At 39.3% G+C, this 27,983-nt stretch overlaps 1 protein-coding gene across 1 annotated transcript; it reads left to right on the forward strand.

The window, feature by feature from the left end:
- Positions 1–10,418: 10,418 nt before the first annotated feature.
- On the forward strand, positions 10,419–12,033 carry LOC307033520 (uncharacterized protein). Its single transcript, XM_079672031.1, has 3 exons — positions 10,419–10,513; positions 10,963–11,001; positions 11,297–12,033. Exons 1-3 carry the CDS (start codon positions 10,434–10,436, stop codon positions 11,709–11,711), a joined length of 534 nt encoding a protein of 177 aa, XP_079528157.1. The 5' UTR covers positions 10,419–10,433; the 3' UTR covers positions 11,712–12,033.
- The last annotated feature ends 15,950 nt before the right edge of the window (positions 12,034–27,983 follow it).

The raw sequence follows: 27,983 nt of genomic DNA on the forward strand, positions 1-27,983 counted from the left end.
CAAACAAAAGATGACTGTGACCAACATGAAGGGAGACATGAACGACAAATAATGAACCAACCCTGAACACAGGAAGAGACAAGACTAAATATAGGGAGGGGTAATCACGAGACGAGAAACAGCCGGGCAGGGAAGGAGAAACACAAGGGCAACAGGTGAACACAATCAGACACACCAGGGAAACTAACGACAGGGAGGAAGACAAGACACAGGGAGAACAGAATAGCAAACTAAAACCATGACAAGACAGACCTAACTAAAACTAAGATCGTGACAGAAATAATACTATAAGAGCATATGTCCTGTTTAGCGAATCATAGCTGCTCCCCATGACAGCGGGTTTGTCTGTGTGTCCGAAAATGTCCGAAAATTGTCCGAAAATGGTCAGACTTAATGCCAATAATTCCGAAATCATGTTAAAAGGTTTAAAAAAAAAAAAAAAAAGTCTGATTAACTTCCACTTTGTGATGCATTTCTTTATCATAAACCAACACATTTGTATTTAAACACAAGAAAACTTGGGATTATTCTTGATTAATCAGTGACTATGATGCATTGTATTACTCCATCAACAGCTCCAGTATGATCTGCCTTGTTTTGACTGACTGCTTGTTTATTTTTGTATTCAGTTGTTTGATTAGCAGAAGATCTATTTCCATCTTAGTGGACAATAACATGTCTTGTCTTTAAGCCCTATCATTATTCCTCTAGTGCTCCTATGAGGTTGACATTTATGGGTTTGGGTGATATGTTTTTAAAAACTATTGAAAACATCAGAACTTTGTCTGAAACAGGTAACTCTTACTCAAAGCACAGTTAGTCTTGCCGGGGAATATTTTCTACCAAAATAAAAACACTTACAGAAAGAAATACTGTTTCAAAAGCAGACAATGATTAAGTTTATGTGGGTGCTTTCAAACTCAAGTTATGTGGAAGTTCCTTTTTTTAGTCATATTGGATAATTAGGAGGCTGAGCAGCTAAAATTGTTCCTCTGTCACTGTCAACATGTATTTATTAGCGAGAGGACTAATGAATATTTAGTGTTTTTTGTTAAGTAAGCCTCTTCACAGCAAAAGGTAAAACATCTACAGTAAGTTTGGCTTATCGTCCTATAACCTTGCTGGGTGCTTTGCCAAGATATACTGACAGTTCTGTTTCAGTTCGTATTTGTGTTTTTTAATTTTTATTTTCTATTAAATGTTTGCCTGATATTGGTCAGTGTGTCTATTTTAAATGACCAGGGATGATGACTGGCATTTGATCATTCCCGCTTACATCCTTTCATCTATGTTTCAAAATCTATTAGCAAGTTGTTAACTAGATGATAGAAGATCATGATTGGTTATTTCCTGATTAATTTGCAGTTGATGTAGCAAAAACACATGTTCCATATGTCCCGTTATAGATTGGGATATTGATTGCTTTCATCTGGCATCATTTTTAAGAATATACAAGAGGAGGAACTGATCACAATTCTTCAGACAGATTTGTTACATTCATTAGACACAAGCATTATAAATCACTGGGGAGGAAAATTAGGCATTTGTCAGCAGCATAAGAAGCTTTGTATAACACAATAAAGGAACAAGCAGCGACAAAATGCAAAATAAACTGCAATATTTATATCATAGAGTACCGACAAATAATGATGTCAATTAGGAATGTGTTTTTATTAGCTTGCCTCAAAAGCCTTTGAGTGTAAACAAGAGTGAAACAATACTTTAAAGTGACTAAAAGATCTGATATGGTAACAGGTGATCTTTAGATGATCTGTTTGATACTGTTTTAAATTTGCTAATACTCTAATTTGACAGCAGCTGGCTTTTCATGCGTCACCTCCTCTGCGGTAAATCAGTCTGCCATTAGGGACGGAGCGACCGCTGACAAATCACTCGGGCCACAGCAACCAGCAGGTGACCGTGCCACCAAGCCGCTGCAAATGGCTTTAAATAGTCTTTACAAAATGTCAGTTTCCACACGTCACTGAGCAATCTCAACACCCCTAACCCTGACTAACAAGCCCCCACATTGAAAGGTCTGGCACAGGAGGAACTACACAGGTCAAGCTCAAAGAGACATCCAGACGCACTGGACTAGCTGCTGATAGTCAATTATGCCCATGAGGTCCATCTGAAGAATCATCAAGAAGGTGACATTAAACTGGGAAGGGAAAATAAAGTATGTTTGTGTCATACAAAAACAAAATGCTTTATATTGGATTTCAGCCTTGAACTACTTTTACTACTGAGTTTTTAAAGGCAAATTATAGAAAGATTAAAAGCACATTGAAGTATTTCCTCCCCGACCAACGCAAAAAAAAGAGTAGGGCTGGGCAATATATTGATTTGTTATCAATATTGTGATATAAGAATATAGATACCATAAATGTTGGTGATTTGTTTACCTTAAGTGTAGTCTTTTTCAGGTTTGGAATGCTGCATTACATTAAATAAACTATATATATATATACATTAGGGAGGTCCTTCGTGCCATGTACATTTTCAAATTCATTTGTTTTAAGCTCCAACCACCGGAATTTGTTATGATAGTCAAGAAAACTTTCCTGGTGAACTTTATTCAAATTCCAACAACATTTACCCCTCCCTCATCAACCTTGAAGTTTAGCCTCAGTAGGGTTGTGCTTCAAATTGAAAGCCGGAAAGTCTAAGCTCCAAACCCCAGAATTCATTATATTAGTCAAGAAGACTCTCCTGGTGAATTTTTTTTTTTTCCCTCATCGACCTGGGCTGCCACACCAGCATATAATATATATATATATAATATTCAATATTCAATATTTTGAATTTACTAGACTGTTTAAGCTCTCTGTTTATTGTTTGCCTTTACCCTCTTTGTCATTAAATCCATGTTACTGATGATTGATTATTCAAAATCTCTTTGTGTAAATATATTGTGAAAGCATTAATACTTAAGCCTATGCCATCCTCACAGTGTCAATATTGAGGTATTTGGTCAACAGTATGCCCAAGAGTGGACAGGTGAGCATACAGAGTGCAGGATTTGACATACAAGTTGCTCAGCTTAGCTTACTATAACACAAATGTAATGGAATGATGGTTTTGGTCATTACATCTTTCTTAAGTTTCAGTACAATATGTATCCAAGACTGTGGCCCCAAGCAAGAGTTGCCTAAAAAAACTATCAAATCATTAATGGTGCTGTAATTGCAAGAATATGTGTGAATAATATACAAACCTGTCTCGTAAAAATTAGGTTCCCACAGAACTAAACTGCATTCTCAATTACGTTTAGCTAGAAACGTATTTTCTCCCACGTTACGCTCGTTATGAACGTATCTCAAATACTTTTATTTTCTACATATCTTCTAGAAACATATTTTCTCCCACGTTACGTTTCTTATGAACGTATTTTAAAGACGTTTATTTTCTACATATCTTTGCCATTTATTGTCTTCCTTATAATAATGATAGTAGTCATTTATAAATATCATTTTAGAGCACACATTTGAAATCAGTAGGCGAGGCTGTAACTTCGCCAGCTGTTACTCTCATGAGCGAGGCAGAAAATAATAGTTTTAACATGCCAAAAAGCTGCCGTGTCGTTTATTGCACCTCAAACATTAAAACAAATCCAGAGTTACGTGTTTCTGTACTTCCTCTAAGAAGAAAGGACAGTAACAGAAGATGTCTGTGGCTTCAGGCTTGATCGCCGTTCAAATGACAGCGTTGGTTTCCCCAAAAGTGGGCTAATTTGTTATTTACTCAACAATAACACACAATTATCCTTGTTTTTATTTATTCATTTAACTCTATAATCTTGGGCTTTTTAGCCGTAAATAAAGTCACCGGAAACAGACGTAGGCCTGTTACGTCCTCCCCTCCTGTTTGTCAAGAGGTTTCTCAATACTCAAATTTCCCCTCCTCGACTCCTCGGTCCTCCAGTGGTGACCCGGAAATTAATTTCAGCGCGCCATTTTTTGAAGGACATCTCATTTCTCTAAATGCACTTCGAGGACCGAGCATCGAGCATCGAGGAGGCTCTCTGGAGGAGCTCTAACCGAGGAGACACCGATGGGTCCTCCACGGTTCCTCCACGGATGCATTTCCGGGAACGGTGGAGGCGTGACGCACGGCCGGACTTACCTCAGCCAATGACAGCTCTGCATGCATCCCTTGGATATTACATATATCTTATAAAGTAACTGCTTTCATCGCAACGCAATGTTTACTGTGAGAACAGCTGTGAGGTCTGTGCAGAAAGCAGAGCTGTGTGTAAAATATATATCACTCAGTATAACAGGCCTACTACATTACTTTCTGTTTTTGTATGCTGTAGTTTAGTAGATATCTAGAATGCAGTTTAGTTCTGTGGTAACGTAATTTTTAGGAGACAGGGTTGCAATAGTAATATAGGTGAATAATAGTGGGAAATGATATACTTTACAAATATGCACAAAAAACCACAACATATTTGCTAATGTTAATGAGTGTTTATGAATGTCATTTTCAAGAGGCAAGGATAATTCAGTGGGCATAAAAAGAAGTTGAAATAAATTCACATAAACTCAGCAGACATTTTTCACACGTTTCAAATTTCACACCAGATCCAAAGATAATTCTTAGCTCTGCTGGCTGCTTGCCTGATAGACTATCAACTGTTATTTTTAGAAAGATGCTCAAGAATAGCAGAAAGTACATCAGACAAAATGAAGTACTCCCTTCAGAGTTTCTTTCTGTGCAAAAATGCAGCATGTTTCAAGTTGTGCCAATTTACTTTTAAAGTGGTGCTCTCGCTTTAGCAAAACACTAGGATGCTTTACACAATCGGTTTGTAAAGGGGAAGCAGTGTGTTTAAATGATTGATATTTACCAAGACATGTCTGCAGCTACTGTATACTCAAATGTTTTCCTTCCTCAGAATTCCAACAACAACAACAACAACAATATTCAAACTAACACTCTTGCTTGAATCATTGTGTCTTTTGAGGATGCAATTACACCTGCAAAGCAAAGCAACAGCGAGTGCAGTGGTGTTGGCGTTAATTTGCAATGCTCCCGGTGAAATATCACATAGGGAATGTGTTTTATTTAGCAGCTTCTCTTTGCTGTGGGGTTGCTGTGTCTCACAGCTGGGTTTCATTGATTTGCAAAGTGAGAGATAGAGAATGAAGAGTCCTAATTCTCCTGTTATCAGCATTTCTCGGTCACTCAATCAAGGCTTATCGTAGTGCGCTGCTGGTCGTGTAATGACAGTAATACATTTAAAAACAAACACCTGCCTCAAAGTTAATTCAAGTTTCAATGGTTTCAAGAGGGAATGCTTGAACACAATGAACAAGAATATACCTGTGAGTGAAATTCAATGTAGGTTGGAAAAAGGAAAGTGTCTTCTGAGTCTGTTGGTAAATCACTTGTTTCTCAGCATCATTTATATTTTAACAGGTTGTGCTTTGAAAAATAAATTACTACATGAAATGTTTCGAGATGCATTTAACCTCCATCAGAAAAGCCAATTGCATCAGTTGTTTCAGCAAAGGTGGTTGTGTAATGTTACAGAGCTTTAAAGATTTGAAAGGGAGGAGGTTAGGGTGGTGGGTTGGATCAAGGAAAATCAGGATTTCACGCAAGAGATCGCTTCCGGTTTCCAACTGTAAACACTGGCTTCTGTTGACCATGACCACGATTGATAGAGAAAATACTTAATGGTGTGCACCAAGATATAAACAAAGGGGTCGATGAAGATCAATGATGATGCCTGGAGGTGTTGAAGCAAGACACCTAGTATTTCAGATATACCATAGAGTGGGTGAACAAACTATAGGGTGAGGCTTCATGACTCCATCGACCACCCTGTGGTTCTCTGAGGCCCAATCCCAAACCACGCCCTGCACCCTACCGCTACACACTACCCCTCCGTGACGGATTGAACTCCGTGGAGTGACAATCGCAGCTCAATGAGGCTCCCTCCTGTCAGATGGAGGGAGTAAATACAGCAGCAAGCTTTGGGACAAACTCCCCTCTCTCCGACAGAAACAGGAAATGCCGTAACTGTATGTAACAACGGTTTCAAATCAGCATCTCTTTGACAATACATTAAAATTCATATCTCCAAACATCTTTAATTGTGCTCTTTTAGTTTTAAACCTGATTTTGATAAGCTTCTTAGTTTTTGCAAAAGTCTGTAAATATACAAAACTTTATAATAAAATGAACACATTTACCTTTTTCTAGACTAAACACAGGTATACGATCCTAAGTAAAAGAAATATGAGGCTACCATGAGGTTGTTAACATCGCAATTTATCATTGGATGTTTGCTGGAACTACTGACGGACACACACAGCGTTGAGTCCAGTCAGGTAGTGACCGGTCTCAAGTCAGCACCGATGCAGACTCGATATTTGAGGGCTTGATAACCCACTCCAACCAACTCCCCCTCCACACTTGTTGGTTTGGAATAGCACTTAATGTGGTGGACCCTCCGCGCGAACGCACAAACGGAGGGGTAGTGTGTAGGGCGTGGTTTGGGATTGGGCCTGGATGAGAGGGGAACCACAGGAAGCATGAAAGTGGTTTGAAGGAAACGGGAGAATTGAGACAAACAGGAGATGGATGGTGGTTAGACCATACAGAAGAAAGGAACAGGATTGACAGGTTGAATTAAAGCATGAATGGTCTTTGATCCTAGTCTACCGTAAAGTGTGTACTTATACAGTATGTAAGGACTTTTGAGCTTTCTTAAGTGTGAGAAAATAAGTAGCCTGAGCTTGTGTTAACATTTACAATAGAAAATATTGCGTTACACATTGAGGCACATTGGTTTTGAAAGAAAAAGCATAAGCAGAGTGCTCCAATTTTCCCTTTTCATACTGCCATACATATTTTTAAACCTTTCTTTGACATGCCTTCTGACAATGGTACAAAGTATTATCGGATCGCTAATAAAATATGGTTTTTAGTTGCATTTTGGGAAGTCAGGAGAAAAAACCTATTGGTCTCGTGTCATCCATGTTTCACGGAAAACTCATGGATGACCATGGTCATCCATGGACATCCGTGATCTGTCCATGGTGGGTGTCCATGGTATGTTTGTCCGTGGTTTGTCCATGGTCATGAAACATGGACAGAACACGTACTACCCGCTTGGCCGTGAACTGACCATGATTGTCCATGTTCATGAAACATGGAAAAACATGTTCACTTGTCTGGCAATGAATTGACCATGATTTTCCATGGTCATGAAACATGCACAAACATGGACAAATCCTATATTATTTCCATCCATGAAATATCCATGATTTTCCATGGTCATGCAACACGGTGAAACATGGACAATCACTGATATTTTTATCCATGAAATATTCATGCTTTTCTGTGGTCATGAAACATGGTAAAACATGGATAGAATTCTGATATTTCTAACCATGAAATGATCATGTTCTTCTGTGGTCTCAATGTTGAATGCAGATCAAAGATATTGGTGCCAATCTTTTTGTCTCAGTTCTGACTCTTTTTGTTTGTCCTGGAGTAGTGAGTTACACAGGGCTGAACTGGGGATTTATGAAAAATATGAAGGCACAACATACAGTATTTATAATAGACACATTTAATTTATTTCAGAATGTACAGATAAATGTAATGTCTGATCAAATAACATTAAATATGTGACCTACATGTTCGTCAGCAGAAATAATAAATTGTTTGCAAATATGACATTAGCAATACCCCTGCCAACATGAAAATTAGGGTTTGGTACGCACTACATATTTAGGAATTTTTTTTGGACATGTGCTCTATTTACCTGGTAGACTGACATTGAAAATGTAAACAACAGTGCCAATTTCATATGAATACAATAAGAATGTCAGAGAACAGACAGTGGTACAAAACTTAATTCACACAATTACATGAAAGGTTACAATTTTGTCAATACATGGAAACATTTTACAATATTGGACTCCCAAGTAGAATCCTTGTCTGCTTTACCAAAAACAAGACAGAACCAGTTCCCTTACTTCAATATGAACAAATATAATTAAGTGTGCCAGATATATCTTATATTAAGATATATCTTATATTAAATCCTTTTAGAACCTCCTTACTTATACTTCAAAAATAACATAATCATTTAATAGATTTACACTTAAAACCTTAGTCGGACCGCGAAACTTTGTGGTTAGACTAAAAGTAGAAGAGGTCAACTGACCAATTCTACTGAGTGATGGCGTTTAAATCTCCGCTTATATTCACTCTTTAAATATTAGAATTTTTTAAAAACACAATAGAAGTGTAACCTGTACCAGAAGTGTTTTAATGTTCACGGTTTGATCTTTAGAATACTTCTTTATTTATTTACTTTAATATATACCACTCCAACTTTACTCTTACTCTTATATAGATAAATACATTTAGGGTGGAATGAGTTAAAAAATAAAATATATATTTTTTAAAAATCTAAAAAACGGATTTATATATTTTTTAATTTAAATACACTGTCTTTACGGACATTTGGTATATTATAATTTGCTTGCAGTTCATGGAGTAACCACTATGAGTGCTAATGGTCATGTTACCTTTAATTCCGCCGTTTTTGGCGTCACTTCCGGGTGGCGGAACAGCCACTTCCTGTCTAGCGTTTACATAGGACGGCAGCTGAGAGAAGACTCTGCTAAAAACCTTTGACATCCACATTGAAATACTGATCTTTCAACGTTGAGGGTGAGTACATTTGATTATTAACATATCAGAGACCAGAAATATGATCCATTTGAAGAAAAATAAGTTTTTAATATTTAAATAAATAGATAATTTCACAAGATGGCGGCCGTTTTTTTCCAGTTGCATTTATTTCAGATTCATATTAATAAATTGATCATTTCAAGTCGGGAGGGTTGATATGATCTTTAGAGGGTTTAGGTTTTAGATACAGCCACAGCCCATCGCCTCAGAGGAACACAATACCTCGCTGCAACCTGTCATCGCCCAGAAAGGCTGCACCGTCAGCACGCAGCCACAGCCAGTCGCCTCAAAAGGCTGCACCCAGATGCAGTCGCTCACCTCCACAGCATGGCACAGCCTCCCCCTCTGCTCACTAGAGATGTTAAGATTCACCGATTCGCATCGGTGCACCGGCATAAACGTTCAAGATGCGAGTGCACCGGTTGAAAGAGTGCACATCGGCTACAGTTTGGGTTGAACCGGGTTGAACTCGCGATGCATCGATTGCGTAGCGTCTTTGCATCGGTAAAAAACCGATTCATTCATATAAAATCCCCTCATCTTGTCAACGCTCAGCAGAGACGATCTTTGATATTTGCTTCGCCACTACGGAGAACGAGTCTCAGTTATCAACACACACGGTAGTTGAGGAGAAAGAGAAACACAGCGCACCGAAAAATACCTACAAATCAAACGTTCGGCAACACTTCGGATTGTTCAAGAAAGACGGTGTAATAGTCATTTATGCTATATAGTTGACCGCAGGTCATGGAGAGTAATAAGGTATCCGTAAACCTTTGTATGAGGTATCTTTATTACTTAACAGGTCTACAGCCATGATACATAGATGCGGACTTGCATACACACAGTATCACTCCGCAGCCGCACCCCATCAGTAACGTCCTGATGGTATATGTGCGCGGCACTATTACTACAGACGGTCAACTTGAAAAATCACTTGCAAATTGTTAACGATGCAGAGCCGCTTTAAAGTACACAAGTAGTACGAGGAACTTAGCGACGCACATAAAGAGGCGACGTGGGGTCTGCGGCTGAAAAGAGAAACCTGAAAGTGAGACATATGAGTTAAATCACTCAGTGAGGTGTTCTGTCAGAGAGAGGTGTTTAGCTTACAGCAGCCTGTGACGGCCAATAATAATTTAAATGTCTTCCTTACTGTAAGCAGTTATGAAATACCTGTTTGTGAAAGGTTATTTGTTTTCTTTATTGTTCAGATAGAAACCACTGCTTTCTGCTCACTGGTGAGTTAGCCTCTGAGTGTTAAGCACATCAGGCTGGCAGCTGTATGGGCATTGCTCTATGGTAGCTGTTATTTGCACATTGTTAATCACGAGCAATGCATCCTTACATTGTTTAACTGTGAGGTGTTATACAATTGTACTCTGGAGAGCTTTTAAAGGTAAAAAAATAAACGGCATGATGGGATGTGCAGTACCAAATATGTAAAGCACTTTTTTGTTAATGTATGATTTGCTGCATATAAGGAATAAAACAAAAATCCTCTGTCGTACCATATTGAAGAATCATTATTTTTGCATCGTGTTGAATCGCATCGTATCGCCCTGAATCGCATAATGTTGAATCAAATCGTATCGAACTGTATCGCAACAGGGGTGAATCGTATCGTATCGCATCGCCTGGTGTTTCAAAGGTATCGTTAATGTATCGTATCGTGGCAACGTATCGAGGTGCGCATCGCATCGGCCTCAGTGATGGAGATGCACATCCCTACTGCTCACAGGAGACTGGAACTGGGGTCGCCATCTCCAACGATCACCAAAAAGAAGCACAGGTAATATTAATATTATATACATATACATATACGTATATGTATATGTATATGTGTGTAAATGAGAACAAAATGTAGCACACTATCATTGTGAAAAGATCTATTAGGAAGTTTATCTGCTGATAAAACCATGCACAAATATGCAGACTGAACTTGATAAATTTCACACATACCTTCAAAGGTCTAGTGTTGAACATCACTGGACTTCATTGGAGTCGACTTGGAAATATCAGTCATAAATTGAAAAGGTAAATTACTTGCGCAGTTCCAATTGACTGCAGCCAGAGACGTGTAGAAGACAATCAGCAAAATGTTGTTTAAAATCTGTTTATTCATTATTTTAAGATGGAATGAATATTGATACCAGGTGAACATGGTGAACCTTTTTGTATACTGCTTCAACTTCACACATTACCTTTTAGGTTCTAGTTTTTGGGTATTTGTTTTTACAGATCTCCCTTTGCAGCTGGAAAGGATATCAATGTTGCCCAGTAAGTTATTTTAATTATATATATTAATTATATATATTATTATATATGTTATATATATTTATATATATATATATTTTTATATTGTTAACAGATACAGATGTTCCCTTTTTATAATATACTGTTTGCTGGGAAGGAAAATAATGTGGTTAATATTATATGACTCCAAAATAGTGTTTACACATTGTCTGATATGGCAGCAAATTATATATTTGAAGACTGTGGTAGATGTAATTTTTGTTCCGTCTGTATTGTTTTTACTTCGGCATTATATTTTTAAGCAATCTTTCTTTTTCAGACTAGCCAAGAACCTGTACGAGCTGCAAGGTCAGTTTGCGGAATCACAGGAGAGTATAAGGAAACTCAAGAGAAGAGTTCGCGAACTGGAAAAGAACCGCGAGGGGCGTGTGGCAGTTTGTGAGCCACGGTACAATGGCAACACCATGGAGGAGCTGCGTGCAACTGTCGTCTTGGAGACGAGCACCTTCAAAGCAGCCAGACGGCTGCTGACACAGTTGTTCTCCAAAGACGATCTCCTCAGCCACAGTGTGTCCGGGAAAGCTCCCAACCGGATGACTCCACCAAAGCCACGATTTCCGGAAGATAAGTTCCTGGTATACAAGGACTTGATGCGGGGACGCTTTCCCGAAATGAAAGACAAGGATATGGTGGAGAAAGTGCACCATGTGCAAAAAGGCTTAAAAAAAGTGTGAAAACTGACTTAAGTGTACATTTGGGAAGAAAATGTATGTTGTTATGGTGAACATATATCTGGCACACATATTTCTTCATACAATGTCATATGTAAGTAAGGGAACTGGTTATGTATCGTTTGTGGTAAAGCAGACAAGGATTCTACTTAAATGTTATAAATACTGTAAAATGTTCCCATGGATTGACAAACCTTTCATGTAATTGTGTGAATTAAGTTTTGTACCACTGTCTGTTCTCTGAGATTCGTTAAAAAACATCCTGTGTAGTATTTCTTGTACAAGAGTGTCATGATAAGATATTAATAAACATTTTGAAATGCAATCTTAGCACATTTATATCTGTAGACTTTAGATGCAAGTTAAATTTGTCCTGTCTGTAGCCCCCCCTCCCCCCCCTGGAGCATTATGTGGACATTATGGTAAGTCTTGTTATATACAACTTTGGTAACAATTGACCAAATTGGTAAGCTTTCTATAACTTCAGGGGTGGAACACCCATGGTCAGACCATGGATATCCATGGTCTGACCATTGACCATAATATTGTCCATGGACGTTAAATGGCACCATGGTCTGACCATGGATGTCCATGGTCTGACCATGGATGACCATGGTCTCTCCATGGACATCCACGGCCATACTATTGCAAGCCTCGATAAGACCATGGTTGTCCATGGTCAGACCACGGACATTAAATGGCACCACAGATCAATCATGGAAAACCACGGTTAACTATACCATGGACAGACCACGGCTAACCACGTCTTTGATGTCCATGAATTACCGTGGTCTGTCCATGTTTCACTTGGCCGTGGGTTTCCATGATTCATCCATGGTGCCATTTAACGTCCATGGTCAGACCATGGTCAACCATGGACAATATCACGGACAGATCACGTATGTCCATGGTTAATGTCCATGGTCTGACCATGATCTGACCATGGACATACATGGTCTGTCCATGATCCTGAGACCAAGGAGCTTGTCCCATGTGTTCTAGACCTATATCTATACATGGATTAGGTAATCACCAAGAAAATAATCCACTCATCCTGTTGAAAGGCCAACTAATTTTGCCTCTTACTGCTATCACATTGAATATACAAGTAAAAGCAGTACATATTAAATATTAGTAAATATTCACTTGCAAGACATACTAAAAAATGCTTGGTCCCGCCTCCAGGGCATTGCTTTCCTTGATGTCGGAGGGACTATAATTGCTCATAAGTCACCAGCTCTACCAAACTCACTTGTATATTGAGATACAATCAAGATGCAGGTAATATCAACATAAAAAGACATATTGTTAATAAAAAGTCTAAATGCAAAGGCATGTCAATCAAATTCATTATCCAGATTATGTATCCGGATGCAGATGTCTATAATAGGTGAAAATAGTTTTTTGTTGAAAAACTAAATTGCGTGAGTATTGCGATATTGTGTTTATTTAAACACTGAAATAAAATTGTGGATAAAACATCTCTAATCTATGAACAGCGTTTGTATGTTGGAGCTGCTCTGTACAATCACTGTCATGCACTGAAGTGCCACAGAGCAGCTCTGGTTTCCGTGCTGTGTTCAAGGACGCCTCAGTGGCAGTTGATTACCCGAGAACATTACTCATTCTCTTTCACTAGTCCAAGTTTTACTAATCAGGTCTCTTGATCTGAACTAGTGACCCTACAATCAAAAAGCCATTTATTTAACCTTCTGGCTTGATAAAGTTTAGTCTGCTGTTCCATAAATTAATTCTTGTTCTTTATCTTTTTACTTCCTCGTCTTTCTCTCTCTTAGAAAAGCAATGAAACAAAACAATGTGGGGCCCCTGGGTAAAGTCTGGAGTAGCCACAAGTAAAGTAAAACATCGTTTTTTACTTTTCCATCAATAATTCTGCAGAGCTGAATGTATTCTCTCACTGCTAATAAGCCTGTGAACAGAAACATGCTCAGTCTTCACAGTGAAGTGGTGAGTTTATTTGAATATTTACCAGAGGTGAAAAGTACACCAACGGTGCTGAGAACGAGTGTAGACATAAACCTCTGCATATGAAGTACTCCATCTCCAAAACAAATACTCTGCATCTGAACCCTGTTGGTGAAAGTGAACACATTACACCAACCACAAACAACATGACAAATTCAACCATACTGGCAGTTTTTTTGGAGTTCACTAGTTAAAAATAAAATGGAATTGTAATAGTCAGTTATACTTTTGAATAATTTTGCTTTTGCTGTGTAACAATTACAGACATATAAACACTGCTTTAGTTAGAAGCGTGTGCTCGGATACCATTCAAACCCCACTCACCAGCTGGCTAGTCATCACAAACTCATGCTGTGCAGCCAAAGATTGTCCAAATCCATTTGAAATTTCACATGACATGCAAGATTCCAAAGATATCGGGTATGTCAGCAGGGGCGTACTGGGACTCAATTCAGACTTTGAGATTAAGAAGCCTTTCATGTGTGTGCCCGAAGGGTGCGAGCTGAATATGTTTTGGCAGCAATTTGAACAGTAACACAGTTTTTTCTGGTACAAAGAGAATCAGATAATGCTGAGAACCTTCAAGACACCTAACCCCTTTGTGTGTGTAAGTTCACCTCCACTTCACTGATTTAAAAGCATTACCAACTCTGCCATAAGTGTAATACATTTGTGAGTTCATTTTTGCATTTGTAAGAAATAAAGCTCTATGAGGGCTGGTAAGCATTATATAATATATGTAGTCCGTTCACCAATATATTTATTTGTTTAAACATTTTTTGAAGATTTGGCATCATGTAACTGAAGAGACTAAAACATTGAAGAGAGTAAGGGCAGGGGAATACCCGATCAAAAACAAGAAGAGTGATGTGTTGAAAGACCATGTCAGAAATTTAAAAAAATTAAATAGTTTTTCAGAACTGCAAAATGTTAAAAAAATTATGAAAAACTGGTCATAAAAGCTCAAAAACAGTCATAAGGAGAAAAGAGAGTCATGGGAATGGAAAACAAGAAAAAGAAAAGAAAACAATTCATACTATCACAATTGTTCACATGACAAATTAAATAAACAATTGGATTAATAATTAGAAAGTACAGCTGATGCAGAGGTTCAGTACTAAGATTTCATGTCATGTTTAATTTGATTGTAAATGTGCTACTGCATGAAACATGTATCATTTATCTCATTGTCTCTCGTGATTCTGTTAAGTGAATATTACTAGATAGCTTGGATAAATACTACTGTATAGGCAGCTCTAAACATATTCCATCCCTTTGACCTGTGAATATACCTAGTTGCTTAAAATAAACTAGACACAGGTGGCAGCTGGTAAGGTTGCAAAAACCTAGCCTGCCTGTTTATCACATTCACTTTGCTATGTGACATTATTCCCAAATAACCCACTTCCATGGCGGTCAACACACTGAGAAGCCTTATTCTCATACATCATAAGGACATCTACATTCTTTGTTTAATTCCCTTGTTTTCACCCAGCTTGTGATTAGTAGCTAGTATCTGGTGGAATAATTGAATACATTTAATAAGAGGAGGGATTGCCAAACTAAACAGCTGCTTGCTCAAGCCCATGTGTACACAGAATTAAATTATAGTAACTTACAACATTTATTGCATATCCAAGCTGTAGATGAGTGCAGATGTATACTTGTTCTCTTTGGCAGGCCACTTACCATCATTATGGAAATCCCTGGAGGAGGATCAAACTCAAGGCTGATTAAAATTAGTAGTGTGGGATTTTAAGAATCCCACAGGGAAACAGTAGTTACAATTATTCTTAGCACATTCAACCAGTGGCTTGATGGCCTTGTCGTAAACCCACAAAATAAATTGGCCTTTCCAGATGGAGAACGAAATGCACCAAAGCGATTAGAAGACAAAGAAAGGATTGTATTGGATCAAATTGGACTTTGGACTATCATGAACCTTGTCCCATTATTCAAACATTTTGAATCAAACTAAAGCAAGACTTTAGCAGCTCTTTAAGATCATGGTTCATTGGCATGGAACCCACCAGCTGCAAATGGTTTTCAGTCTGGCAGGAAAGACATAATTAATGATGCCCATCTAATGATTATATTAGCTAAGTGTGACGCAGAGCAGAGGGGCAAAATTATGATTTTAATGAAAATCACCAAATTGAACAATCCATTGGACAATTATCTGTGAATTTGTTTAAACTATTTGATTGAGTGCTAGTTGAGCCGTATATTGGTTAGTTTAGGACTCAATAGGGAGTGGCAAACTGCAGCAACTTTTGTCTTTTAAAGCACTTTGAGGGCATAAATCCACACTAAATAGCATGGTCAGCATGAATAAAAAAAATGTCAACAGTGTCAAAAGGTCCAAGCAGGGGTATTCACTGGGAATGAATGGCTCTGTATTACACTGTAGCTCATTTTGTATTGCCTAAGTATCCATTGTGACTGTTTTCACTGCATGCAAGTGGCCTGCCTCTCTGAAAGGCTGATTGACATCGTTTGCTAGAACACTGTGTCGGTTATTGCCTGCTCGCCGTCCCTATTCTGAGTACTGACAAACACCTCAATTCAAAGTGCACAATGCAGTTAAGTTGTTCACTTCCCAGAAGTACCATTCTGTCAGTCACATATTGTAAAAGCGCAGTCACTTTACGTATGCACTGCATTATTACTGTTCTGCAAAAACTCTTGGTCTTGTTTGTATTTCGCCATGCTACAGGTTCCAGGATCGGCAGTCTGTATTTTGGCCTACCATTAAATATCTCGACAGCTATTACATTCAGAAGCAATCATCATCATTTTGCACATACATTCATGGTTCCCAAAAATAATTTGAATACATTTAATGGTCCCCTGACTTTTCATCTAGTGACACCTCAATGTTGACACTGGTGGATTAGAGTGAAATACCTTGACCTTATTTATGTCCTTGATGCATGTGTGAACTGCGCCAATTGGACGTTTAAGCATCCTTGTAACACACTGATAACCATTTTTCAGTCTGAAAAAGTAATATCATGGAAATAGAGTCTTTTGGATTGTCCAATATAAATCCCAATGGAGACAAAAAAATTACAAAGGCATTGGTCAACCTTCAACCCAATTAGACATTACCGTTAAACCTCGAATGGAACATCACATTGGAGTTTCGATAGTCTTTCTTTTTTTTTAAATAACACAGTACATAGTAGCTTTGGAATCCTCCCTCTGCTGCTGTACATGTCCCAATGCATTGTGCCGAGGAACAGCAGTAGGGACAAAAGCAAACAACATCACTTCTACTTTTCCGTAAACAAAAGAAACATTCAGGCAGACAGTTACGAGCTACAATCACAATTATCCACGGCAAAAGGGAAAGGGCTTGTGTAAGCTGTCTCTGTAAAGTCTCAGAAGGACTGAGAGCCGGGGAGTGCGAGGTAAAGACACAGGAAGTGCAGGAAGTGATAGGAGGGGGCGGCTCTTGGGGTGGAGAGAGAGCACATGAATATGATGCAGTAAGCAGAGTGCAAATTAGTCTGGGGGGGTTTCAACAGTAAGTCAAGTGCTGAGTTCTTTGTTTTCCAGTTGTACACACACCCTGTAGGAAAACAGGGTGACTAGTCAAAATGTGCAGCCTGTGCCAAGCCCCCCTGTCCTACTTGTTTGTCCCAGATCTGCTGATGCAGTCCTCTCCCTCTTTTTTTCTCAAGCTGTGGGCATTTATTATTCAAACCATTCCTATTGAATTCTCCCTCTTTCGTGTTTTGCATAAGGATTAGCAATGCAGCACTAGTTTTTTTTTTCTGCAATATCCAAATATTTGAGTAACATTAAATAGGTGGAATTTATTTTGTCTTTCCATTTGGCAGGACGGTATCCCAATTCAACGCCTCTTACAGGGCTCATTGTGTTAGATAAGATCACTCAACACGGCTCAGTTTGCTCACTTCTAAGTGGATGTTGGTCTGTCTAAGGATGTAACAGCTACTCCCAGAGGGAAAACAAATGCATAGCAAGCTGGGGCTCTGCTGTATCACAGGAAGTTTCCCCAGCTTTCCCTGTTACAAGCAACTTACAGTAAAGGTTTTTTCTTTAAATTCAATCTTAAAACTAATGTAAGTGCTGGGCCTGTTTCAGTACTTTGAGCTTACTGTCTGCTACTGTTGCCCACACAGGACAGTAATCAGAACATACACAGTGCACATCAGGTGTCAGAGTAGAAATGCATTGAAGCAACAAAGTCTAAGTGAAAAAGGTTGTACATTGTTTTGCTTTTTAATAATACATGAAGTTGTTTCCTTGCCTGATGGTTCTTACTCATACCCTTGACAGTATTACCCTTTCCTTCACCTCATCATCCATCAGTAATACTAGACTGAACATCATAACACGAAGCCAACAGGGCTTTGAGAGATGATTCTGCGAAGTTCATTAAAATTCTTATCTGAAGATGTTTTAAGTGATGTGATTAGGTTTCTTGAGGACCCCAGAGTTTCTGTTAAGCGTCCCACTGGTTGGTATCTCATCCTCTTTGTAATTAATTTCTCTACCAAGAAATAAAAAATAGCATCAGATAAAAAAAGTATTATTATGCAACAATTGCAGTGAGTTTATTCCCATTATAAATAGTCCAAATTGCCAGGCTTGGAAAAACAGACAGTCCTTTTAGTTGCACAGCTAAACCAGGTGATTTGGACATAAAGTCTGTATTCAATTTAGAGCATTGTCAACTTCAAAATCTCTTTTTTGCTACAAACACAATTACAGGCCAGAATGCATTACCTTTAAATTAAAACACGGTTCATTTAAATTGCCCTTAAATCTTGCAAGACTAGCTATATGACCGTTGTCATTTCCTACGGACCAATTGCATTCACTCAAAATCTTATCACGTACTACAACAAGAAGATTGTTGCAGTAAATCATTTCCGACTGTCACTGAGCTATTTCAGCGTTTTCTACTTGACCCTGCCAAGCAAAGCACAGAAAACTCCTCAGTAGGCTACTCTCTCGCTCCTGTGTCGCCTTGTTCTCTCAGAGCCCATTTATTGCATACTTTCCCAAGGCTATCAATATCAGCTGAAAGTAATCCGGTGATATGCACCTGCTGCCGTGATCAACAGCAAGACAGCCACAAGGGGAACGTAAACAGTGAGAAAACCCCTGGGCTCTGTGGTTTCCTGTTCTCTGGCAAGTCAATTAGGCAGCAAATGACCCCTAGAATCCACTGCAATAAGCCAAGCACTGCAGAAGTGCCTTTAATATATCATAATGATGACAGTAATTGGATTGGACGGTTGATTGCATTTTCTCAAGCTGTAGAGATACAATAACCAAACAATAGAAATAAAAGTGCTGCCAATGTTCTAAAATGCGTGTTCTAAAATTAAATATTTTTAGTCAAGCAGTTTGGGGGAGGTTAGTGTCTCGGGGCTGAAAAACAGATCAAATACCTCACAGAGCGTCACTTTTTTTCTGTAGCCAGAATCCAGATAATAGTAATGTTCCAAATGTAGATTATCGGGCAATCACAGTGTTTGATCCATGTTGATCCAGTGAAAGGCAAATCAAGCTTATATTGCACCTTTCAACAACAAAGCAATTTAAGGTTCTTTCGATATACAATGAAAGACATTAAAGGCATTTTTCAAATAAATACAAGGCAATGATTTGACCTTTCTTTTGGGTGAAGTGAGGGTGAGGGTCGAAAAAGAAAAATGGCATTGCCTCCTGAAGCAAAATGGGTCATATTGGGCTGTACAAAATTGACTTGACCTCACTCGCAATATCAAAGGACAAATTCAAATATAATCTAGTTGATGAATAGGCTACCTTATTTTTTTTTGTTATTTCCAGATATGTCGTGCATAAAAAGTGAATGCTGCTTCTACATATTGAGTATCTTGAAATGAGTTATTTAGGCACAGGGCAAGTGAGAAGACCTGAACACCATAGTGGAGTGACGTTTGCACTTCTGGTTTGTTAGCATTATTTTTTTCAACTGTATCTTTTTTTCCTATTGAGTTCCTATTTATATTTGCATATTTTGTTATTTTATCTAATTATTGATTTGTTTAACACACCAACTCAGTGCTTTCATTTAACCACAGTCCCCTGGAGATATCATTATTTATATGTGTGTGTAGTCAAGTTGGCAGTGAGCTGGAAAGTCAAACCAAGTTTCCTGTTTAATTATATGCTGTGGTCTTTTTTATTCAATACAAGAGCAGTTTTAATGTTTTGGAGTGGTCAAAATACATCAGAGCAATTAATAATGGTTGGGAAAGAGTTCAATTGTTTGTAAAACAGCTCTTTCTCATGGTTTTACTTCAAAATTAATGTAATGTAATATAATGTAAAATGAGAGGTTTGATATGGGCCTTTAGTTCTTCTATAGTGTTTCTTAACAACTATAATGTTCAGAGAATGTGGGAAATATGATAATATATGTCTGATATTATTAAAGTGTTCACTTTTTGCAGAATATCCAATACCACCTAGTTAAAAACACTTTTGAAATTGCCTGTAGGTATAATATTAAGGCAACGGGAGGAAGGTTTTATTCGACTATTTCAAGACCGTAATAGTAATTTGGGTTCGTACAATATACAGAAGTTTATCTGATACTGTGGTTTTGACGGCTTGTCTAATGGTCCCAATGTTTAATGCAAATCTAAGACATGAATTAGTGGTTAGACGTTCAGGAATTACCCCATCCCTTAAAAGGAATGACCCTTGTTAGTTATTTTTGGCAATGGTGCCAGAGAAGAAGGACTGCGATTATTTCCAAGCTTTAAATAAAAAATGCAAAGTCTCTCCGTGGATACCATAATGAACCTTAAGCTTTGTTTGTAACCAACTGTATTCAACTGCACTCATTTTCTTTTTCTAATTTTACCTGCGTGGAATTTCTCCAAGGTGATTTTACTGCTGACTAATTTACATTTATAGAGGCAATAGCAACAATAACATGTTTAATTTTGGAACTAAAATGATCGACAAGATCCATGACTGAGACCCAAGTGTATGCAGGTGTGGAAGAGAACGTCTGAATTAGAAATCCACCATGGTTTTCAGTGATACATGTGTGTGTCCAGAGAGTAATCACAAATAAACCAGAGGGATTGGCACAAATAGCAACATCAGTCACCACAACCTTAGACATAATTAGATATTCGGAGATGATTCAGTTCAGAGCTCTTTATGCGAGTGGGCCCTATCTCATGCTGAAGAATGCAGATTACAGCAACATTACACGTCATGATGGTGATGTGGCAAACTAAAAGGCTCAGCTGCACTGAATATACTGTCTTCAAAAATGCCTCAGGGGTGATCCGGCTTTGATACAGAGTTGTTAACTGTAAGTGTACCAAAATTGAGAATACAAACACACAAGCACACAAGAAAAACAAAACGCTTTTCCAGTTTTCTAAGATCATGCTGTGTGTAGCAGCGTGTTCATTGGAGCTTCCTGTTAACGACATTGTTGTTTGATTATTATGCTTTTTTTGGTTTTTCCATTCCCTTTAGTGTGTTATATAGCTTTTTGAGCCTGAAAATGGTCTGCAAAGGCCAAAATACCAAAGTTCATTCAAGAGGTAGTTTATCTCTATCCCCTCCCTGCCTCATGAAACGCCTCCATTGGACTCCTTTGTTCACTTCCTTAACATAGTGACATCCCTATGTAACACATTCCCTTCTATTGGCTAGACTAACGCATATGTCTGCAAAGGGGCGGGACATCTCTAAGCGGTTGACCAATCTCAACAGATGATTTATGGTCTAAATAAAGCCCTTTTTAAACATGAAAGCATGTAAACATGTCACATTAGACAAACAAAATACAAATATGAACCTGAAAATGAGTATAATACGGCCCCTTTAATCCCTTTCAAAATGTATAGACCTATTGTTAGTTTGCACTTTGCACTCAAAAACACCACTTTTCAGCTGTAACATGGTTTCGTTCCAACCCTCATATTAACGATGGACAAATATGACTTGCCAGAGCCAAATAGTAACAGCGTCTACCTTTAATGTAAAGTAATCGCGGTCCAGGTTTGCAGCACTTATATGTAGCCTTAAAGAGCAACTTCCAGGTTAAAGACACCTGTGAATAATTGTGTAGGAAAATGATGTATATACTAGATTTTCAAAAAAATATACATAAATATACACTGCAGTGACATCTGGCGTCGTTTTTGTAAGACATTTTTAGTTCCGCATCAAAAAAGCCTCCCCACGTGACCTCCCGCGTGTGACGTAACAAAGGGGAAACAAGGGGTAGAGCGGCCGGTGTAACGTATTAATAAACGTATAAATAAATGTATACTCAAATGCGTATGACAGACCACAACCTTATAATTATGAGCCTGCTAGGCGTCCAAGAGACCAGGAGCAGCCAAGGATTAGAAGAAATAACGGCCATCGGAGAGAAATTGAGCTGTGGTGTGAGGAGAACCAGTGGAGAACTGGGCAGCTATCTTGGTGAGTAACCGGCGTTAGCTACAGAATGTTAGCTAACGTCACATCACAACATTGTAAAGTTAGCTATCATATATCAGGCTATAACTAAAGTAGCATTGATAATATAGTAACGTTACTGGCAGGACTGTTGATACTGATCCATAATAGAGATGGGCGACTCCTGATTCATCCGGATCATTAACCCGGATCCTAGAAATGAGCTGGTCGTGACGAGTCTCCCCTCTCCATTAACCCGAGTCCTTTGAGTCCTACACCTGGTGTGACTTACAAATTAAACTATCAATTGCATCACTCGCTACTCTCTTTATAACATGTAAAATAACATTACAACGTACCCCAGTCCATCTGCCTACCCTTTAGCAAGTAGGGTAGCTTCCAGAAGTTATCGTTTGGCTCAGGGGAGGGGACGCGGATCAGTGAAACTTCCTGCAGACTCGTGGGGACTCAGAGCCGCGGGAGCCGAGTCAACAGCAGACTCAGAGATTCGCAAATCCTGACTCACTGTGAAAAACATAGCAGACTCGTGCGGACTCAGAGCCGTAACCGTATAGCAGCAGATCCAGAGATCCAGCAGACTCGTCGTCATGCACGAGTCAACAGCAGACTCAGATTCGCCAAATCACAAAATAACCCTTTTTTTTTGTGATCAACATTTTTTATTAAAGCAAAAGGCACTGTGTAGCGGAGGTTAATATAACGTCAGTTTAATATGCTCGTGAAATGCAACAACTTTTCGGTTTCACTGGTAGGATTTCTACTGTCTTGGTGATGCTGACTCATATGACTCAAAGGACTCGTATGATCCGGATCTCTTCAATGACTGACTCATAAGACTCAGAGTCTATAAAAGGATCCAGATTTGCCATCTCTAATCCATAACAGAAACGAATGCGCAAGTATCAGCCGTATCTTGCGTTACCTAATGCAACTCCACACTACCTTCGGAGCTGTACCGGAGAGGAGAGAGAGAACAGGGAAGGGGCAGCTATCTTGGTGAGAGATCGGCGTTAGCTACAGAATGTTAGCTAACGTCACATCACAACATTGTAAAGTTAGCTATCATATATCAGGCTATAACTAAAGTAGCATTGATAATATAGTAACACTGGCAGGACTGTTGATACTGATCCATAACATAAACTAATGTGCAAGTATCAGCCGTATCTCGCATTACCTAATAATAATCATCATCATCGTCATCGTCGTCGTCGTCGTCGTCGTCGTCGTCATCGTCATCATCTTTATTTAAAGACACTCTTGGTCCATTATTACAAGACATACAACACTCAAATATAAATTAAAAAAGGCAGTTATACCAATGTTTCCACAGAGGTGACTGGTATAGTACAGCACTGAAACAGGGATTTGACAGCAGCCTAATGACAGAGTTATGAGAAACATTCAATCGACAGATGAATTTGTACATTTGATTTCCCAAAAGAGCATGGAACGACACGCGTTGACTCGTGCATTACAGAACATTTCACTTGCACTGCACCACCTTGGTTTTCTAAGCAGTATACGCAAACAGTCATTATATGCAACCTGGAGCTTCCGGAGGCTCGCCTTCTTATACTTGACCCACAAGGGGGCAGTATAGAGAGGAGTGCAATAAGCTCTAAAGAGGTTCACCTTAACCTTATCTGAACACCAAGAGAATGTTCTAGCCAACATGTTGGCTTGTATATATAAGACACGCCGCTGTCTATACATGTCATCATCATCAGCCATTTCATCATTGATGATGTGTCCCAGATACTTAGTGTTACAGCAAACAGACAGCACCTGTCCTGATAGATAAAATGTTGGAAAACAAAGGTTCTTATCCCCTTTTGCTCTGCAGATCATTACAGCGCTCTTCTTAGCATTGTATTTAACGTCAAATTTGACTCCGTAATCAGAACAAACATTTAGCACTGCTAGGAGAAACAATTGCCAGATCATCAGCATACATAAGATGGTTTACAATCACATTACCAATCACACACCCTGTTTTACAGACACTTAAATCATCTGATAGATCATTCATATAGATATTAAAAAGGCATGGTGAGAGGAGCCCCCCCTGCCGGACTCCATTACCAACACCAAATGGCGCCGAGACTGCATTCCCCCATTTGATCCGCATGCTCTGGTTGGCATACCAATAAGCCAGGATCCTAATTACACTGTTAGGCACACCCCTTTGTCTCAATTTTAAAAACAGTTTATGATGGTTAACTCGGTCAAAAGCCTTAGAGGCATCAATGAAACCAATCAGAACAGTGGAATTCTGTCTTCTATATGTTTCTACCATTTCCTTCAAAGCCTAGATGCATAGCTCAGTACCATGCTTAGCCTTGAAGCCAAACTGGTGATCTGAGGCACATAAATAAGAACATAGTCTATCCAACAATATTATTTCCAGGACTTTGGATAACACACTGGCTAGAGCAATTGGTCTATAGTTATCCAAGCTCCCTACCTTGCCCGCTTTGTCCTTAATGACAGGAACCAAAGTAACAGTCAACATGGAGTCTGGCAACATACCATGAGTCATGAGGCCGGTAAAACAAATGGCAAGAAGAACTGCAACCTTCAGGCTTGCCAGTTTAAAGTGCTCTGCAGTGATTCGGTCAGAGCCGCATGCTTTGTTATCAGCTAGCTGTGCAATTGCTCGATAAACCTCTTTAGCTGTGATTCCCACTGTGTCCCTTTTCACAACATTGGAGTATCTGGAGCCCATAACATAGCTGAGTTGTGGAGGCAACATTACTCTACTATACTTAATTGTGTTAAAAGTGACCCCTACAAAGTTGGTAATGTGGTATGGTACATGGTAACGATGTACTGGCCCTGTTCAGAGCTCTCACCTCCTTCCAGAAGCCAGTCACATCATTATGAAGGAGCTTTTCAGCCATAGAATCCGCTCTCAATGTTTCTGTATGTTTGTTGACGTAACAAACTGCATATTTATATCTAGCATTTGTACACTTTTTGAGATCCAGGACAGGCCCCTCTCTGGGCCTTCCTGCCTGGACCCAGGCCCCAAAAGCATTCTTGGCTTCAGCGTATTGATCAGCCACATGTTTATTCCACCCTGGCTGGACGTTGTGTCTCTTCCTAGAGTAGGTATAGCACGGTCTACTAGCCTCCCATACAGCTCCCACAATACAATCATACATGTTACAGTGGTCTTCACGGTGAGAGCTTTCATTACAACCCACATCAACGCACAGAGTTGCCACTTTGGGTAGATATACATCACTCAATAGGACATCAGTTCTCCCATAGTACAATAGCCTATCCTCATTTGTGAGCTTGGACCAACCCACTTTAGTGGTACAGGCATTTTTAACCTCCTGAGACATCTCAGGGAGACTATCATAATCTAGTGACATTATAAAAGGAATGTGATCTGACATTGATGCCTCATACACAATCTCAATTGATCTTACAATGTCATGGGCCTGAGCAGTGCTTATGCAATGGTCAAGCCATGAAGTTGTACGCCAGGCCTCGCTTATATATGAATAGCTATCTGTAGGCAGAAGTATTTGGCTTGATAATATAAGATTGTTATCATCACAAAACTGTAGCATATGCTTAGCAAACAAGGACCTTTTGTCTGATATGTCAACATTCATATCACCCACTACATAAACACTGGTGGAATGATTATCAACAATAAAAGAATGTATACTGTAAAAGCAAGTCTGTTCAGGTATTCATCTTCATTATGCTGTGACTCATATGGTGTATATACATTGAGAATACTAAACTCCTTGTTATTCATTTTGATCTGTACAGCAATACACCAGTCAACTTCAAGCCTGATGACATTAATGACAGCATCCAGCTTTTTGTGTCACAGGATAGCCACGCCCCCTGCTATCCTTCCTCTCACTATTCCCAGAGATAGGTCCGTAGTGGACTCACCAGCCCCGTGAATATTGTCATTAAGAGAGTTCAACTTTCCCAAGTCCTGTTTTGGTAAGAAAGTTTCTTGCAAGCATAAAATGTCACATTTTTGTAGCAAGTTGTCCACCACTACACGTCGGATCCTATCAGCAGCGCTGTTCCCCAGGCGCAGCCCGCAACAGTTAAATGATCCAACCCGCATAACGTTTAGCTAAGCAGCTCAGCCGTAGCCCCATTCAGTACCCTCGCACCAGCAAAAGGTCTAGCTCTGCTAGCTCCTATCACCTCCGCTTTACGTGGTTCATAGTATCGCCTCACAACTGAGCCTTCAGGCCAGAGTTCTGGGTTAAACATCTCCGCAACTTCATTGCACTCAGCACACACTTTAAACGAGCTATATCTGCTGCTCGCAGTGTCAATACGGTGACAGTTAACATCACGGCCGAGTTGTTCAGTTAGATATTCGGACAGTGTCTAGCAGCTAGCAGGCATAGACAGTATATATAGCTAAGCGTCAATGCACGCTGCTGTATGGACGCTCCGTTAGGCAGCTTTTGATATTGTTTGCATCCTTCTGGTTGCCTTTAAAGGCCACACACCGCTGCTTGGTTTCAGGACAGAGTTCAAAGAACGTCTTTTTAGAAGTCTCGATCCATTCGGAGTCGAAGGTGTTAGAGGCTACAAGGACTAGCTCGTCCTGGGTCATAGTTTTAATTTTAACCGCCAGGAACTTGAGTAACTCATCCTCTACAATAACTAGGCCGTCAACAGTCTTGTATATTGCAGGTTTTAGTCGAGGCCGGTGGTTTGAATCAGGAGCTACTGAGCCACGACACACACCATCAGCCATCTTGGATAAAAATCCGCACAATCACCGTAAGGTAAACTTTATAAATCCAGGCATGTAAACAAAGTCATGTGCAAATCCACACTATGTTACGGTGCTGTACCGGAGGGGAGAGAGAGAGCAGGGAAGGGGCAGCTATCTTGGTGAGTGATCGGCGTTAGCTACAGAATGTTAGCTAACATCACATCACAACATTGTAAAGTTAGCTATCATATATCAGGCTATAACTAAAGTAGCATTGATAATATAGTAACGTTAGTGGCAGGACTGTTGATACTGATCCATAACAGAAACTAATGCGCAAGTATCAGCCGTATCTCGCGTTAACTAATGCAAATCCACACTATGTGACGGTGCTGTAACGGAGGGGAGAGAGAGAGCAGGGAAGGAGATGAGAGACAGACAGACAGAGCGGAGATGTGTCCCCTTTGTGATGTAATATGACGCGTTTGACGTATGAAGCCACGTAAAAGACGTTTTTAAGAGCAGAGCTCAAAATTGCTCCTTTCCCACTGAATTCCTGCCCTTATGTCTATGTTTCGTAAAACATATCAAATCCTGCATTCACTTTTTTAATTGTCATTTTCAGGCAAGTTTAAGCATAAATGTAAAAACCTGCAAGTTGCTCTTTAAGTTGAAGAAAACGTTGCTTTGGTCATCACTGTTTGACAAAAGAGCTGTTTGGTAAGAATTGGTGCAAAAAGCTAGATTTTTCCTGCAGCTTTTTCCATTTGGGTTCCAAATGTGAAAAAGTAATGATGAAGAAGATGCAGCCAAAAAAGAAGTCATTAAATAAAGTGCAGCAGGCACCAAGTGTTACTTTCTGTCACAAGTGAGACACACATATTGTTGTTTGTTTGGTCTGGCTCATCTTAACTCTCCTGTCATTTCAGATCCTGCCTTCCTCCTGGCTCTTGCAATCAGCTCACTTCCCTCACCTGGTCTCCTCAGCCCTTCAGCTCAACTGTTACTCATTCCCTCATTACTCCACAGTATTTATACCATCTCACTATCACTTGTCCTTTGCCAGATTGTCTTGTCTTCTCTGCCAAGCTCTCCAGTGTTTGTTATTCTCTAGC

Source organism: Notothenia rossii, assembly GCF_949606895.1.
Source record: "Notothenia rossii genome assembly, chromosome: 3".
Lineage (NCBI taxonomy): Eukaryota > Metazoa > Chordata > Actinopteri > Perciformes > Nototheniidae > Notothenia > Notothenia rossii.

Excerpts from the sequence above, each read along its gene's own strand:
- LOC307033520 (XM_079672031.1), top strand. The coding sequence starts at position 10,434 with ATGGAGATGCACATCCCTACTGCTCACAGGAGACTGGAACTGGGGTCG. Across the intron at positions 10,514-10,962 it reads ATCACCAAAAAGAAGCACAG|ATCTCCCTTTGCAGCTGGAA; the intron begins GTAATATTAATA and ends TTGTTTTTACAG. Across the intron at positions 11,002-11,296 it reads AAGGATATCAATGTTGCCCA|ACTAGCCAAGAACCTGTACG; the intron begins GTAAGTTATTTT and ends TTTCTTTTTCAG.